The 14,184-nt window shown below is 57.6% G+C and overlaps 1 protein-coding gene across 1 annotated transcript in view; it reads left to right on the top strand.

Annotated features, from left to right (window-relative positions):
• LOC140380203 (bromodomain adjacent to zinc finger domain protein 1A-like) overlaps positions 1–14,184 on the top strand; it is a 40,658-nt gene that overhangs the window by 12,918 nt on the left and 13,556 nt on the right. The window contains exons 6-17 of the mRNA XM_072464365.1: positions 4,640–4,744; positions 4,844–5,107; positions 6,721–6,816; positions 7,004–7,142; positions 7,203–7,328; positions 7,385–7,648; positions 7,729–7,894; positions 10,327–10,407; positions 10,477–10,529; positions 12,954–13,024; positions 13,484–13,776; positions 13,984–14,184. The exon at positions 13,984–14,184 is cut by the window's right edge and continues 20 nt beyond it. Of these exons, the coding sequence (XP_072320466.1) occupies positions 4,640–4,744; positions 4,844–5,107; positions 6,721–6,816; positions 7,004–7,142; positions 7,203–7,328; positions 7,385–7,648; positions 7,729–7,894; positions 10,327–10,407; positions 10,477–10,529; positions 12,954–13,024; positions 13,484–13,776; positions 13,984–14,184 (1,859 nt within the window). The remainder of the gene's footprint in view (positions 1–4,639; positions 4,745–4,843; positions 5,108–6,720; positions 6,817–7,003; positions 7,143–7,202; positions 7,329–7,384; positions 7,649–7,728; positions 7,895–10,326; positions 10,408–10,476; positions 10,530–12,953; positions 13,025–13,483; positions 13,777–13,983) is intronic.

Raw genomic sequence — 14,184 nt, 5'->3', positions numbered from 1 at the left:
TTCCTCTAGAGAAAGTTCACTTCACTCACTACAGCCGCTTCCTCTAGAGAAGGTTCACTTCACTCACTACAGCCGCTTCCTCTAGAGAAGGTTCACTTCACTCACTACAGCCGCTTCCTCTAGAGAAGGTTCACTTGACTCACTACAGCCGCTTCCTCTAGAGAAGGTTCACTCACTACAGCCACTTCCTCTAGAGAAGGTTCACTCACTACAGCCGCTTCCTCTAGAGAAGGTTCAGTTCACTCACTACAGCCACTTCCTCTAGAGAAGGTTCACTCACTACAGCCGCTTCCTCTAGAGAAGGTTCACTCACTACAGCCGCTTCCTCTAAAGAAGGTTCACTCACTACAGCCGCTTCCTCTAGAGAAGGTTCACTCACTACAGCCACTTCCTCTAGAGAAGGTTCACTTCACTCACTACAGCCGCTTCCTCTAGAGAAGGTTCAGTTCACTCACTACAGCCGCTTCCTCTAGAGAAGGTTCACTCACTACAGCCGCTTCCTCTAGAGAAGGTTCAGTTCACTCACTACAGCCGCTTCCTCTAGAGAAGGTTCACTCACTACAGCCACTTCCTCTAGAGAAGGTTCAGTTCACTCACTACAGCCGCTTCCTCTAGAGAAGGTTCACTCACTACAGCCGCTTCCTCTAGAGAAGGTTCAGTTCACTCACTACAGCCGCTTCCTCTAGAGAAGGTTCAGTTCACTCACTACAGCCGCTTCCTCTAGAGAAGGTTCACTCACTACAGCCGCTTCCTCTAGAGAAGGTTCAGTTCACTCACTACAGCCGCTTCCTCTAGAGAAGGTTCACTCACTACAGCCACTTCCTCTAGAGAAGGTTCACTCACTACAGCCGCTTCCTCTAGAGAAGGTTCAGTTCACTCACTACAGCCGCTTCCTCTAGAGAAGGTTCACTCACTACAGCCGCTTCCTCTAGAGAAGGTTCAGTTCACTCACTACAGCCGCTTCCTCTAGAGAAGGTTCACTCACTACAGCCGCTTCCTCTAGAGAAGGTTCAGTTCACTCACTACAGCCGCTTCCTCTAGAGAAGGTTCACTCACTACAGCCACTTCCTCTAGAGAAGGTTCACTCACTACAGCCGCTTCCTCTAGAGAAGGTTCAGTTCACTCACTACAGCCGCTTCCTCTAGAGAAGGTTCACTCACTACAGCCGCTTCCTCTAGAGAAGGTTCAGTTCACTCACTACAGCCGCTTCCTCTAGAGAAGGTTCACTCACTACAGCCGCTTCCTCTAGAGAAGGTTCAGTTCACTCACTACAGCCGCTTCCTCTAGAGAAGGTTCACTCACTACAGCCGCTTCCTCTAGAGAAGGTTCAGTTCACTCACTACAGCCGCTTCCTCTAGAGAAGGTTCACTCACTACAGCCGCTTCCTCTAGAGAAGGTTCAGTTCACTCACTACAGCCGCTTCCTCTAGAGAAGGTTCACTCACTACAGCCGCTTCCTCTAGAGAAGGTTCACTCACTACAGCCGCTTCCTCTAGAGAAGGTTCAGTTCACTCACTACAGCCGCTTCCTCTAGAGAAGGTTCACTCACTACAGCCGCTTCCTCTAGAGAAGGTTCAGTTCACTCACTACAGCCGCTTCCTCTAGAGAAGGTTCACTCACTACAGCCGCTTCCTCTAGAGAAGGTTCAGTTCACTCACTACAGCCGCTTCCTCTAGAGAAGGTTCACTCACTACAGCCACTTCCTCTAGAGAAGGTTCACTCACTACAGCCGCTTCCTCTAGAGAAGGTTCAGTTCACTCACTACAGCCGCTTCCTCTAGAGAAGGTTCACTCACTACAGCCGCTTCCTCTAGAGAAGGTTCAGTTCACTCACTACAGCCGCTTCCTCTAGAGAAGGTTCACTCACTACAGCCGCTTCCTCTAGAGAAGGTTCAGTTCACTCACTACAGCCGCTTCCTCTAGAGAAGGTTCACTCACTACAGCCACTTCCTCTAGAGAAGGTTCACTCACTACAGCCGCTTCCTCTAGAGAAGGTTCAGTTCACTCACTACAGCCGCTTCCTCTAGAGAAGGTTCACTCACTACAGCCGCTTCCTCTAGAGAAGGTTCAGTTCACTCACTACAGCCGCTTCCTCTAGAGAAGGTTCACTCACTACAGCCGCTTCCTCTAGAGAAGGTTCAGTTCACTCACTACAGCCGCTTCCTCTAGAGAAGGTTCACTCACTACAGCCGCTTCCTCTAGAGAAGGTTCACTCACTACAGCCGCTTCCTCTAGAGAAGGTTCACTCACTACAGCCACTTCCTCTAGAGAAGGTTCAGTTCACTCACTACAGCCGCTTCCTCTAGAGAAGGTTCACTCACTACAGCCGCTTCCTCTAGAGAAGGTTCACTCACTACAGCCGCTTCCTCTAGAGAAGGTTCACTCACTACAGCCACTTCCTCTAGAGAAGGTTCACTCACTACAGCCACTTCCTCTAGAGAAGGTTCACTCACTACAGCCACTTCCTCTAGAGAAGGTTCAGTTCACTCACTACAGCCGCTTCCTCTAGAGAAGGTTCACTCACTACAGCCACTTCCTCTAGAGAAGGTTCACTCACTACAGCCGCTTCCTCTAGAGAAGGTTCAGTTCACTCACTACAGCCGCTTCCTCTAGAGAAGGTTCACTCACTACAGCCGCTTCCTCTAGAGAAGGTTCAGTTCACTCACTACAGCCGCTTCCTCTAGAGAAGGTTCACTCACTACAGCCGCTTCCTCTAGAGAAGGTTCAGTTCACTCACTACAGCCGCTTCCTCTAGAGAAGGTTCACTCACTACAGCCACTTCCTCTAGAGAAGGTTCAGTTCACTCACTACAGCCGCTTCCTCTAGAGAAGGTTCACTCACTACAGCCGCTTCCTCTAGAGAAGGTTCAGTTCACTCACTACAGCCGCTTCCTCTAGAGAAGGTTCACTCACTACAGCCACTTCCTCTAGAGAAGGTTCACTCACTACAGCCGCTTCCTCTAGAGAAGGTTCAGTTCACTCACTACAGCCGCTTCCTCTAGAGAAGGTTCACTCACTACAGCCGCTTCCTCTAGAGAAGGTTCAGTTCACTCACTACAGCCGCTTCCTCTAGAGAAGGTTCACTCACTACAGCCGCTTCCTCTAGAGAAGGTTCAGTTCACTCACTACAGCCGCTTCCTCTAGAGAAGGTTCACTCACTACAGCCACTTCCTCTAGAGAAGGTTCACTCACTACAGCCGCTTCCTCTAGAGAAGGTTCAGTTCACTCACTACAGCCGCTTCCTCTAGAGAAGGTTCACTCACTACAGCCGCTTCCTCTAGAGAAGGTTCAGTTCACTCACTACAGCCGCTTCCTCTAGAGAAGGTTCACTCACTACAGCCGCTTCCTCTAGAGAAGGTTCAGTTCACTCACTACAGCCGCTTCCTCTAGAGAAGGTTCACTCACTACAGCCACTTCCTCTAGAGAAGGTTCACTCACTACAGCCACTTCCTCTAGAGAAGGTTCAGTTCACTCACTACAGCCGCTTCCTCTAGAGAAGGTTCACTCACTACAGCCGCTTCCTCTAGAGAAGGTTCAGTTCACTCACTACAGCCGCTTCCTCTAGAGAAGGTTCACTCACTACAGCCGCTTCCTCTAGAGAAGGTTCAGTTCACTCACTACAGCCGCTTCCTCTAGAGAAGGTTCACTCACTACAGCCGCTTCCTCTAGAGAAGGTTCACTCACTACAGCCGCTTCCTCTAGAGAAGGTTCACTCACTACAGCCACTTCCTCTAGAGAAGGTTCACTCACTACAGCCACTTCCTCTAGAGAAGGTTCACTCACTACAGCCACTTCCTCTAGAGAAGGTTCACTCACTACAGCCGCTTCCTCTAGAGAAGGTTCACTCACTACAGCCACTTCCTCTAGAGAAGGTTCACTCACTACAGCCACTTCCTCTAGAGAAGGTTCACTCACTACAGCCACTTCCTCTAGAGAAGGTTCACTCACTACAGCCGCTTCCTCTAGAGAAGGTTCACTGGGGGGGCGGGGCCTGGGGGGGCTGAACCTACATTTCGTCTTTTTGTTGCTTTGAAGCTTCAATACATCGTTGTGGCACTCATTGTTTTGAAACGCTAAAACCTCAGCCACGAGCATCAGAACAACAGTAGGCGGCGGGCGCGCGGTGGGCGTCGCCGTTGCCAACGCGGCTGGTGCAGAAAAGTTGGAAAAGTTTTTTTGCGGAGAGAGATTATGCTCTAGTGACGTGCTACGCACTGACCGGAAGGATCGTTTTATCAAAGCATAAAATGTGATGTGAAGCCAGACTTGAGGGGGAGGGGCCAGAGAGAGAGGAAAAAAAAATTAAGTCTTTTCAGCTTCAACCCATTTTGAGATGATCCCTAACCAGACACAAGGATGATCTAAGGTCCCGAGTGTTCCCACTCTTCATCTGTCACAACAACATGAACTTCTCTTTCACACTTTATTATATTTAGTATTTGTCCAGATTAGAAATGCATTGATATTATTTAGATATTATTCTTGAAAGTTCTGCTTTCTGCAGTCAGAGGTTACAATGGTCAGAGGTTACAAAGGTCATGACCTTTCATGTCTTAGTTATAATAACTCTTGTTTTCTCAGTTTTTCGCAGGTTTTTCTGGATCCATAAATCTCTCACTAATGACAAACCCTCTGTCCTCAGCCGGCCTCCGTCTCCAGGTTTGGACTCTCGGGCGTGACCTTCACTCAGTTCTTCCCTGATGAGCCTCCAGTGTTTAGCCCCGCCTCCAAGAGCTCACCTGGACAGGTAAATCTCAGCCTGCCCTTTATCTTCATCTGATCTGATCCATGTGATGCATTTGTGTGTGAGAGGAGGTGCAGCAGGAGTAAAGAGCGTCTGTTCCAGGGAGCGCTGTCCCAGCTGAAGGCCATGGAGGAGAAGCTGAAGCTGCTGCAGCAGAAGGAGGACATGGCTCATCACAAGGTCAAGAAGAAGAAGGCAGAGAGACAGCAACTGAAGCAGGGCAAGCAGGAGCGGAGGAGAGAAGAGGAGGAGCGTCTGAGGGAGGAGGCTCACGACCGACTGAAGGAGAACATGGAGATGGTCCAAGAGCAGCTGAAGCAACAGAAGAAGGAGCAGAAGGAGATGCAGAAGGCAGAGAAGGAGAAGGTAAAACACATGTCCGAGAGGTCACCCAACCAGGGGGATCAGGAGGAGGAGGGTCAGGAGGAGGGTCAGGAGGAGGGTCAGGAGGAGGGTCAGGAGGAGGCTCAGGAGGAGGGTCAGGAGGAGGCTCAGGAGGAGGGTCAGGAGGAGGGTCAGGAGGAGGGTCAGGAGGAGGCTCAGCAGGAGGCTCAGCAGGAGGAGGCTCAGCAGGAGGCTCAGGAGGAGGCTCAGCAGGAGGAGGGTTAGGAGGAGGCTCAGCAGGAGGCTCAGGAGGGAGGAGGCTCAGGAGGAGGCTCAGGCGGAGGCTCAGGCGGAGGCTCAGGAGGAGGCTCAGGAGGAGGCTCAGCAGGAGGAGGGTTAGGAGGAGGCTCAGCAGGAGGCTCAGCAGGAGGAGGCTCAGCAGGAGGCTCAGGAGGAGGCTCAGCAGGAGGAGGGTTAGGAGGAGGCTCAGCAGGAGGCTCAGCAGGAGGAGGCTCAGCAGGAGGCTCAGGAGGAGGCTCAGCAGGAGGAGGGTTAGGAGGAGGCTCAGCAGGAGGCTCAGGAGGGAGGAGGCTCAGGAGGAGGCTCAGGCGGAGGCTCAGGCGGAGGCTCAGGAGGAGGCTCAGGAGGAGGATCAGGAGGAGGCTCAGGAGGAGGCTCAGGAGGAGGGTCAGGAGGAGGCTCAGCAGGAGGAGGCTCAGCAGGAGGCTCAGGAGGAGGCTCAGCAGGAGGAGGGTTAGGAGGAGGCTCAGCAGGAGGCTCAGGAGGGAGGAGGCTCAGGAGGAGGCTCAGGCGGAGGCTCAGGCGGAGGCTCAGGAGGAGGCTCAGGAGGAGGATCAGGAGGAGGCTCAGGAGGAGGCTCAGGAGGAGGCTCAGGAGGAGGAGGCTCAGGAGGAGGAGGCTCAGGAGGAGGAGGCTCAGCAGGAGGAGGCTCAGCAGGAGGAGGCTCAGGAGGAGGAGGGTCAGGAGGAGGGTCAGGAGGAGGGTCAGGAGGAGGGTCAGGAGGAGGCTCAGCAGGAGGAGGCTCAGCAGGAGGCTCAGGAGGAGGCTCAGCAGGAGAAGGGTTAGGAGGAGGCTCAGCAGGAGGCTCAGGAGGGAGGAGGCTCAGGAGGAGGCTCAGGCGGAGGCTCAGGCGGAGGCTCAGGAGGAGGCTCAGGAGGAGGATCAGGAGGAGGCTCAGGAGGAGGCTCAGGAGGAGGCTCAGCAGGAGGAGGGTCAGGAGGAGGAGGCTCAGCAGGAGGAGGCTCAGCAGGAGGAGGCTCAGCAGGAGGAGGCTCAGGAGGAGGAGGCTCAGGAGGAGGAGGCTCAGGAGGAGGAGGCTCAGGAGGAGGCTCAGGAGGAGGAGGCTCAGGAGGAGGAGGCTCAGGAGGAGGAGGGTCAGGAGGAGGAGGCTCAGCAGGAGGAGGCTCAGCAGGAGGAGGCTCAGCAGGAGGAGGGTCAGGAGGAGGAGGGTCAGGAGGAGGAGGGTCAGGAGGAGGAGGGTCAGGAGGAGGAGGAGGAGGGTCAGGAGGAGGAGGAGGAGGCTCGGCAGGAGGAGGAGGAGGCTCGGCAGGAGGAGGAGGAGGCTCGGCAGGAGGGGGAGTCGGCGGGAGGGGGTGGAGCTTCTGCTCTAAACTTCTCGCGTCTAAATGTTTCAGGAGCGAGAGAAGCTGAAGGAGGAGAGGAGGAAATATGCCGAGAGGATGAAGCAGATGAGCAAACCCACTGAGGACCTGGAGTGTGACGACTTGAAGGTCAGTGAGAGCCCCGCGGGGTCAGGGGTCGGGTCAGGGGTCGATGAGAGCCCCGCGGGGGTCATGGGTCAATGAGAGCCCGCGGGGGTCATGGGTCCCCGCGGGGGTCATGGGTCGATGAGAGCTCTGTGTCAGGGTCAGAGGTCACATTTAGGGCAGAAATAAAGTCAACTTGTGTGTCCTCCAGGAGCTGCCCTCGCCCTCTCCCGTCCACACCCGGCTGCCTCCTCGACTGTTCGGAGAAGCTCTCATGGTTCTGGAGTTCCTCAGATCCTTTGGAGAGATCTTTGAGCTGAAGGACGAGTTTCCAGGCGGCGTCTCTCTGGGTACGTCCACGTGGGAGTCTGTGGTGTGATGGGAGGTGCTGATGGTGTGTGATCCCACAGAGGTCCTGGAGGAGGCGCTGGTGGGCTCGGACCCTGAAGGGCCTCTGTGTGAGCTGCTCTTCTTCTTCCTCTGGGCCATTTTCCAGAGTTCAGACGAGGAGCAGGAGCAGAGCTGCGACGAGACCGGTACAACTGAGGCACATTCCCCCTGAACCCACATGAGACTAACGCTGTGTGTTTAGACCTATCACAGGCCCTGGACGAAGGCGCCGACTCCGCCTCCTCCGCCCCGGCTGCCATGACCACCGTGGCTTGGGCGTGGTCACAGCTGCATCAGGGGCGGAGCCTGAAACAGCTGGATCTGGACAGTTGCACTCTGAGCGAGATCCTCAGACTGAAGATCCTGTCTGCGACGGCCGAAGACGATCCGTGCGTGGAGCTGAGGAACATGTGCCCCGAGATCCTGCAGACGCTGAAGAGGAGCGCGGTGTACGACCTGCCGCCAGGTACGGCCCCTGGACACCCGGCCCCTGGACACCCGGCCCCTGGACACCCGGCCCCGCTCTCACACTGATCTCTTGTGCAGGAGAGAAGCTGCAGATACTGAACGCTCTGGTGGGAAAGCTGCTGACTTTGGGCGTGAGCCGAGACCTGATCGAAGACTGTTACGAGGAGCACAAGGCGGCGAGACAAGAGCTGAGGGAGATCCGATGGGAACAGCACCGCAGAGGGCGAGAGGAGGCGGCCTACAGGTGAGAACGTCCTGGAAATGCACCCGAACTACAGCAGAGGGCGAGAGGAGGCGGCCTACAGGTGAGAACGTCCTGGAAATGCACCCGAACTACAGCAGAGGGCGAGAGGAGGCGGCCTACAGGTGAGAACGTCCTGGAAATGCACCCGAACTACAGCAGAGGGCGAGAGGAGGCGGCCTACAGGTGAGAACGTCCTGGAAATACACCCGAACTACAGCAGAGGGCGAGAGGAGGCGGCCTACAGGTGAGAACGTCCTGGAAATACACCCGAACTACAGCAGAGGGCGAGAGGAGGCGGCCTACAGGTGAGAACGTCCTGGAAATGCACCCGAACTACAGCAGAGGGCGAGAGGAGGCGGCCTACAGGTGAGAACGTCCTGGAAATACACCCGAACTACAGCAGAGGGCGAGAGGAGGCGGCCTACAGGTGAGAACGTCCTGGAAATACACCCGACCTACAGCAGAGGGCGAGAGGAGGCGGCCTACAGGTGAGAACGTCCTGGAAATACACCCGAACTACAGCAGAGGGCGAGAGGAGGCGGCCTACAGGTGAGAACGTCCTGGAAATACACCCGAACTACAGCAGAGGGCGAGAGGAGGCGGCCTACAGGTGAGAACGTCCTGGAAATACACCCGAACTACAGCAGAGGGCGAGAGGAGGCGGCCTACAGGTGAGAACGTCCTGGAAATGCACCCGAACTACAGCAGAGGGCGAGAGGAGGCGGCCTACACGTGAGAACGTCCTGGAAATGCACCCGAACTACAGCAGAGGGCGAGAGGAGGCGGCCTACAGGTGAGAACGTCCTGGAAATACAGCCGAACTACAGCAGAGGGCGAGAGGAGGCGGCCTACAGGTGAGAACGTCCTGGAAATACACCCGAACTACAGCAGAGGGCGAGCGGAGGCGGCCTACAGGTGAGAACGTCCTGGAAATACAGCCGAACTACAGCAGAGGGCGAGAGGAGGCGGCCTACAGGTGAAAACGTCCTGGAAATACACCCGAACTACAGCAGAGGGCGAGAGGAGGCGGCCTACAGGTGAGAACGTCCTGGAAATACACCCGAACTACAGCAGAGGGCGAGAGGAGGCGGCCTACAGGTGAGAACGTCCTGGAAATACACCCGAACTACAGCAGAGGGCGAGAGGAGGCGGCCTACAGGTGAGAACGTCCTGGAAATACACCCGAACTACAGCAGAGGGCGAGAGGAGGCGGCCTACAGGTGAGAACGTCCTGGAAATACAGCCGAACTACAGCAGAGGGCGAGAGGAGGCGGCCTACAGGTGAGAACGTCCTGGAAATACACCCGAACTACAGCAGAGGGCGAGAGGAGGCGGCCTACAGGTGAGAACGTCCTGGAAATACACCCGAACTACAGCAGAGGGCGAGAGGAGGCGGCCTACAGGTGAGAACGTCCTGGAAATACACCCGAACTACAGCAGAGGGCGAGAGGAGGCGGCCTACAGGTGAGAACGTCCTGGAAATGCACCCGAACTACAGCAGAGGGCGAGAGGAGGCGGCCTACAGGTGAGAACGTCCTGGAAATACACCCGAACTACAGCAGAGGGCGAGAGGAGGCGGCCTACAGGTGAGAACGTCCTGGAAATACACCCGAACTACAGCAGAGGGCGAGAGGAGGCGGCCTACAGGTGAGAACGTCCTGGAAATACACCCGAACTACAGCAGAGGGCGAGAGGAGGCGGCCTACACGTGAGAACGTCCTGGAAATACACCCGAACTACAGCAGAGGGCGAGAGGAGGCGGCCTACAGGTGAGAACGTCCTGGAAATACACCCGAACTACAGCAGAGGGCGAGAGGAGGCGGCCTACACGTGAGAACGTCCTGGAAATGCACCCGAACTACAGCAGAGGGCGAGAGGAGGCGGCCTACAGGTGAGAACGTCCTGGAAATACACCCGAACTACAGCAGAGGGCGAGAGGAGGCGGCCTACAGGTGAGAACGTCCTGGAAATACACCCGAACTACAGCAGAGGGCGAGAGGAGGCGGCCTACAGGTGAGAACGTCCTGGAAATACACCCGAACTACAGCAGAGGGCGAGAGGAGGCGGCCTACACGTGAGAACGTCCTGGAAATACACCCGAACTACAGCAGAGGGCGAGAGGAGGCGGCCTACAGGTGAGAACGTCCTGGAAATACACCCGAACTACAGCAGAGGGCGAGAGGAGGCGGCCTACACGTGAGAACGTCCTGGAAATGCACCCGAACTACAGCAGAGGGCGAGAGGAGGCGGCCTACAGGTGAGAACGTCCTGGAAATACACCCGAACTACAGCAGAGGGCGAGAGGAGGCGGCCTACAGGTGAGAACGTCCTGGAAATACACCCGAACTACAGCAGAGGGCGAGAGGAGGCGGCCTACAGGTGAGAACGTCCTGGAAATACATCCGAACTACATTTGTGTTTGTGGTTTTCAGAGTGCGTATGAGGAAAGAGGAGCGACTTCGGGAGCAGGAGCAGAAGATGAAGGACAGAGGACGAGAGCAGGAGAACGTCAGGTACAGAACATCATGATTCAAAGGTCCAAAAAACGGTCCATAACTTCTGAGCCTTTCATGTGTCCTCAGTGTGAACGGAACTGCACCAGCGCCAGAGGAACCCAAGCAGAACCAGCACAAAGGTACTCATGGTCCTCGGGGTCCTCATGGTCCTCGGGGGCCTCATGGTCCTCGGGTTCCTCATGGTCCTCATGGTCCTCGGGGTCCTCATGGTCCTCGGGTTCCTCGGGGTCCTCATGGTCCTCGGGGTCCTCATGGTCCTCGGGGTCCTCATGGTCCTCGGGGTCCTCATGGTCCTCGGGTTCCTCATGGTCCTCATGGTCCTCGGGTTTCTCATGGTCCTCGGGGTCCTCATAGTCCTCGGGGTCCTCATAGTCCTCGGGGTCCTCATGGTCCTCGGGGTCCTCATGGTCCTCGGGGTCCTCATGGTCCTCGGATTCCTCATGGTCCTCGGATTCCTCATGGTCCTCAGGTTCCTTGGGGTCCTCATGGTCCTCGGGGTCCTCATGGTCCTCGGGTTCCTCATGGTCCTCGGGGTCCTCATGGTCCTCGGGGTCCTCATGGTCCTCGGGTTCCTCGGGGTCCTCATGGTCCTCGGGGTCCTCGGGGTCCTCATGGTCCTCATGGTCCTCGGGGTCCTCGGGGTCCTCATGGTCCTCGGGGTCCTCGGGTTCCTCATGGTCCTCGGGGTCCTCGGGGTCCTCATGGTCCTCGGGGTCCTCGGGGTCCTCATGGTCCTCATGGTCCTTGGGGTCCTCGGGTTCCTCGGGTTCCTCGGGGTCCTCATGGTCCTCGGGGTCCTCATGGTCCTCGGGGTCCTCATGGTCCTCGGGGTCCTCGGGTTCCTCGGGGTCCTCGGGGTCCTCATGGTCCTAGGGGTCCTCGGGGTCCTCGGGTTCCTCGGGGTCCTCATGGTCCTCGGGTTCCTCGGGGTCCTCATGGTCCTCGGGGTCCTCATGGTCCTCGGGGTCCTCATGGTCCTCGGGGTCCTCGGGGTCCTCATGGTCCTCGGGGTCCTCATGGTCCTCATGGTCCTCGGGGTCCTCGGGGTCCTCATGGTCCTCGGGGTCCTCGGGTTCCTCGGGGTTCTCATGGTCCTCGGGGTCCTCATGGTCCTAGGGGTCCTCGGGTTCCTCGGGGTCCTCATGGTCCTCGGGTTCCTCGGGGTCCTCATGGTCCTCGGGGTCCTCATGGTCCTCGGGGTCCTCATGGTCCTCATGGTCCTCGGGGTCCTCATGGTCCTCGGGGTCCTCGGGGTCCTCATGGTCCTCGGGGTCCTCATGGTCCTCATGGTCCTCGGGGTCCTCGGGGTCCTCATGGTCCTCGGGGTCCTCGGGTTCCTCGGGGTCCTCATGGTCCTCGGGGTCCTCGGGGTCCTCATGGTCCTCGGGGTCCTCGGGTTCCTCGGGGTCCTCGGGTTCCTCGGGGTCCTCATGGTCCTCGGGGTCCTCGGGGTCCTCATGGTCCTCGGGGTCCTCGGGTTCCTCGGGGTCCTCATGGTCCTCGGGTTCCTCGGGGTCCTCATGGTCCTCGGGGTCCTCATGGTCCTCGGGGTCCTCGTGGTCCTCGGGGTCCTCGGGGTCCTCATGGTCCTCGGGGTCCTCGGGTTCCTCGGGGTCCTCATGGTCCTCGGGGTCCTCATGGTCCTCGGGGTCCTCATGGTCCTCGGGGTCCTCATGGTCCTCATGGTCCTCGGGGTCCTCATGGTCCTCGGGGTCCTCGGGTTCCTCATGGTCCTCGGGGTCCTCGGGGTCCTCGGGGTCCTCATGGTCCTAGGGGTCCTCGGGGTCCTCGGGTTCCTCGGGGTCCTCATGGTCCTCGGGGTCCTCGGGGTCCTCATGGTCCTCGGGGTCCTCATGGTCCTCGGGGTCCTCGGGGTCCTCATGGTCCTCGGGGTCCTCGGGGTCCTCATGGTCCTCGGGGTCCTCATGGTCCTAGGGGTCCTCGGGGTCCTCGGGGTCCTCATGGTCCTCGGGTTCCTCGGGGTCCTCATGGTCCTCGGGTTTAGACCTTAGTTGATCAGAGTTTGGGACAGAGCATGAGACACATGAATGTTCTGCTGCTCCTTCTGCAGCTGGAGCCAAAGCATGTTTAAAGACCAATAAGATACACATGATGTGCACGTCCCCGTCTCCGTCACGTCCCCGTCTGTTCTGTCCCCGTCTCTGTCACGTCTCCGTCACGTCCCCGTCTGTTCTGTCCCCGTCTCTGTCACGTCCCCGTCACGTCCCCGTCTGTTCTGTCCCCGTCTCTGTCACGTCCCCGTCACGTCCCCGTCTGTTCTGTCCCCGTCTCTGTCACGTCCCCGTCTGTTCTGTCCCCGTCTCTGTCACGTCCCCGTCACGTCCCCGTCTGTTCTGTCCCCGTCTCTGTCACGTCCCCGTCACGTCCCCGTCTGTTCTGTCCCCGTCTCTGTCACGTCCCCGTCTGTTCTGTCCCCGTCTCTGTCACGTCCCCGCCACGTCCCCGTCTGTTCTGTCCCCGTCTCCGCCACGTCTTCGTTTTAAACGTACCTCTTCTCATGGACTCGTCTCTTTGTCCTCCAGGTGTTCAGAAAGGCCTCGGCTCTAAACCTGTCTCTTTGAGTCCAGAAGAACTTCAAGAGGAACAGGAGAAGGTTTGTCCTCCTCTGACTCCTCCTCCTCACTCCTTCCTCTGACTCCTCCTCCTCACTCCTTCCTCTGACTCCTCCTCCTCACTCCTTCCTCTGACTCCTCCTCCTCACTCCTTCCTCTGACTCCTCCTCCTCACTCCTTCCTCTGACTCCTCCTCCTCACTCCTTCCTCTGACTCCTCCTCCTCACTCCTTCCTCTGACTCCTCCTCCTCACTCCTTCCTCTGACTCCTCCTCCTCACTCCTTCCTCTGACTCCTCCTCCTCACTCCTTCCTCTGACTCCTCCTCCTCACTCCTTCCTCTGACTCCTCCTCCTCACTACTCCCTCTGACTCCTTCCTCTCACTCCTTCCTCTCACTACTCCCTCTGACTCCTTCCTCTGACTCCTTCCTCTGACTCCTCCTCCTCACTACTCCCTCTGACTCCTTCCTCTCACTCCTCCTCTCACTGGTTGTGTTTCAGGTGAGTGAGTTGCTGGTTCGACTCCACAGCGCCTCCTCCTGCACGTCGCTGCTCCCGTTGGGCAGAGATCGCTGGTTTCGTAAATACTGGCTGCTGCCGTCTCTCTCGGTTCTGTTTGTGGAGGAGGACACGTTTGGCCTGAGCGCAGACATGATCAGGCCTGAGGGAGGCGCCCCTGAGGGAGGCGCCCCTGAGGGAGGCGCCCCTGAGGGAGGCGCCCCTGAGGGAGGCAAGGGGGGCTCTGACCACGCCCTCTTTGGCCACGCACACATGCAGCAGGAGAATGGAGTCAGGTGAGCAGAGTCATGAAAACTAACCCCTGATCCAGTCCGACCAATCAAAGAGCTGGACTGCAGGCTCCACCCCTTCCAAGCCACTCCCCAAAGTAATTAGGAACGATCCACAGGAACAAACCTTCATCCATTGGACTGTTCTTGGTCCAATGCCGAGCTCCAAACAGACCGTGGAAACATGGATCTGAAACTGTCTGTGTTTTTCAGCACCAGCCCCGCCCCTCACAACCCTGACCCCGCCCCTCACAGCCCTGACCCCGCCTCCCGCTGGTGGTTCTATTCGTCGGTGGATCAGTTGGAGCAGCTTCTGCAGAGTCTGAACCCTCGCGGTCACAGAGAGAGCGGCCTGAAGGAGGCGCTGCTGCAGGAGCGAGCGCGCATCACTGCAGCGCTACAGAGCTGTGAGCC

This window comes from Eucyclogobius newberryi, unplaced genomic scaffold, assembly GCF_026437365.1.
Source record: "Eucyclogobius newberryi isolate DKJ021-1_F unplaced genomic scaffold, fEucNew1.0.hap1 SCAF_45, whole genome shotgun sequence".
NCBI lineage: Eukaryota > Metazoa > Chordata > Actinopteri > Gobiiformes > Gobiidae > Eucyclogobius > Eucyclogobius newberryi.
Note: the sequence above shows the minus strand (reverse complement) of the source record. Positions and strands in the feature narration are given on the sequence as shown.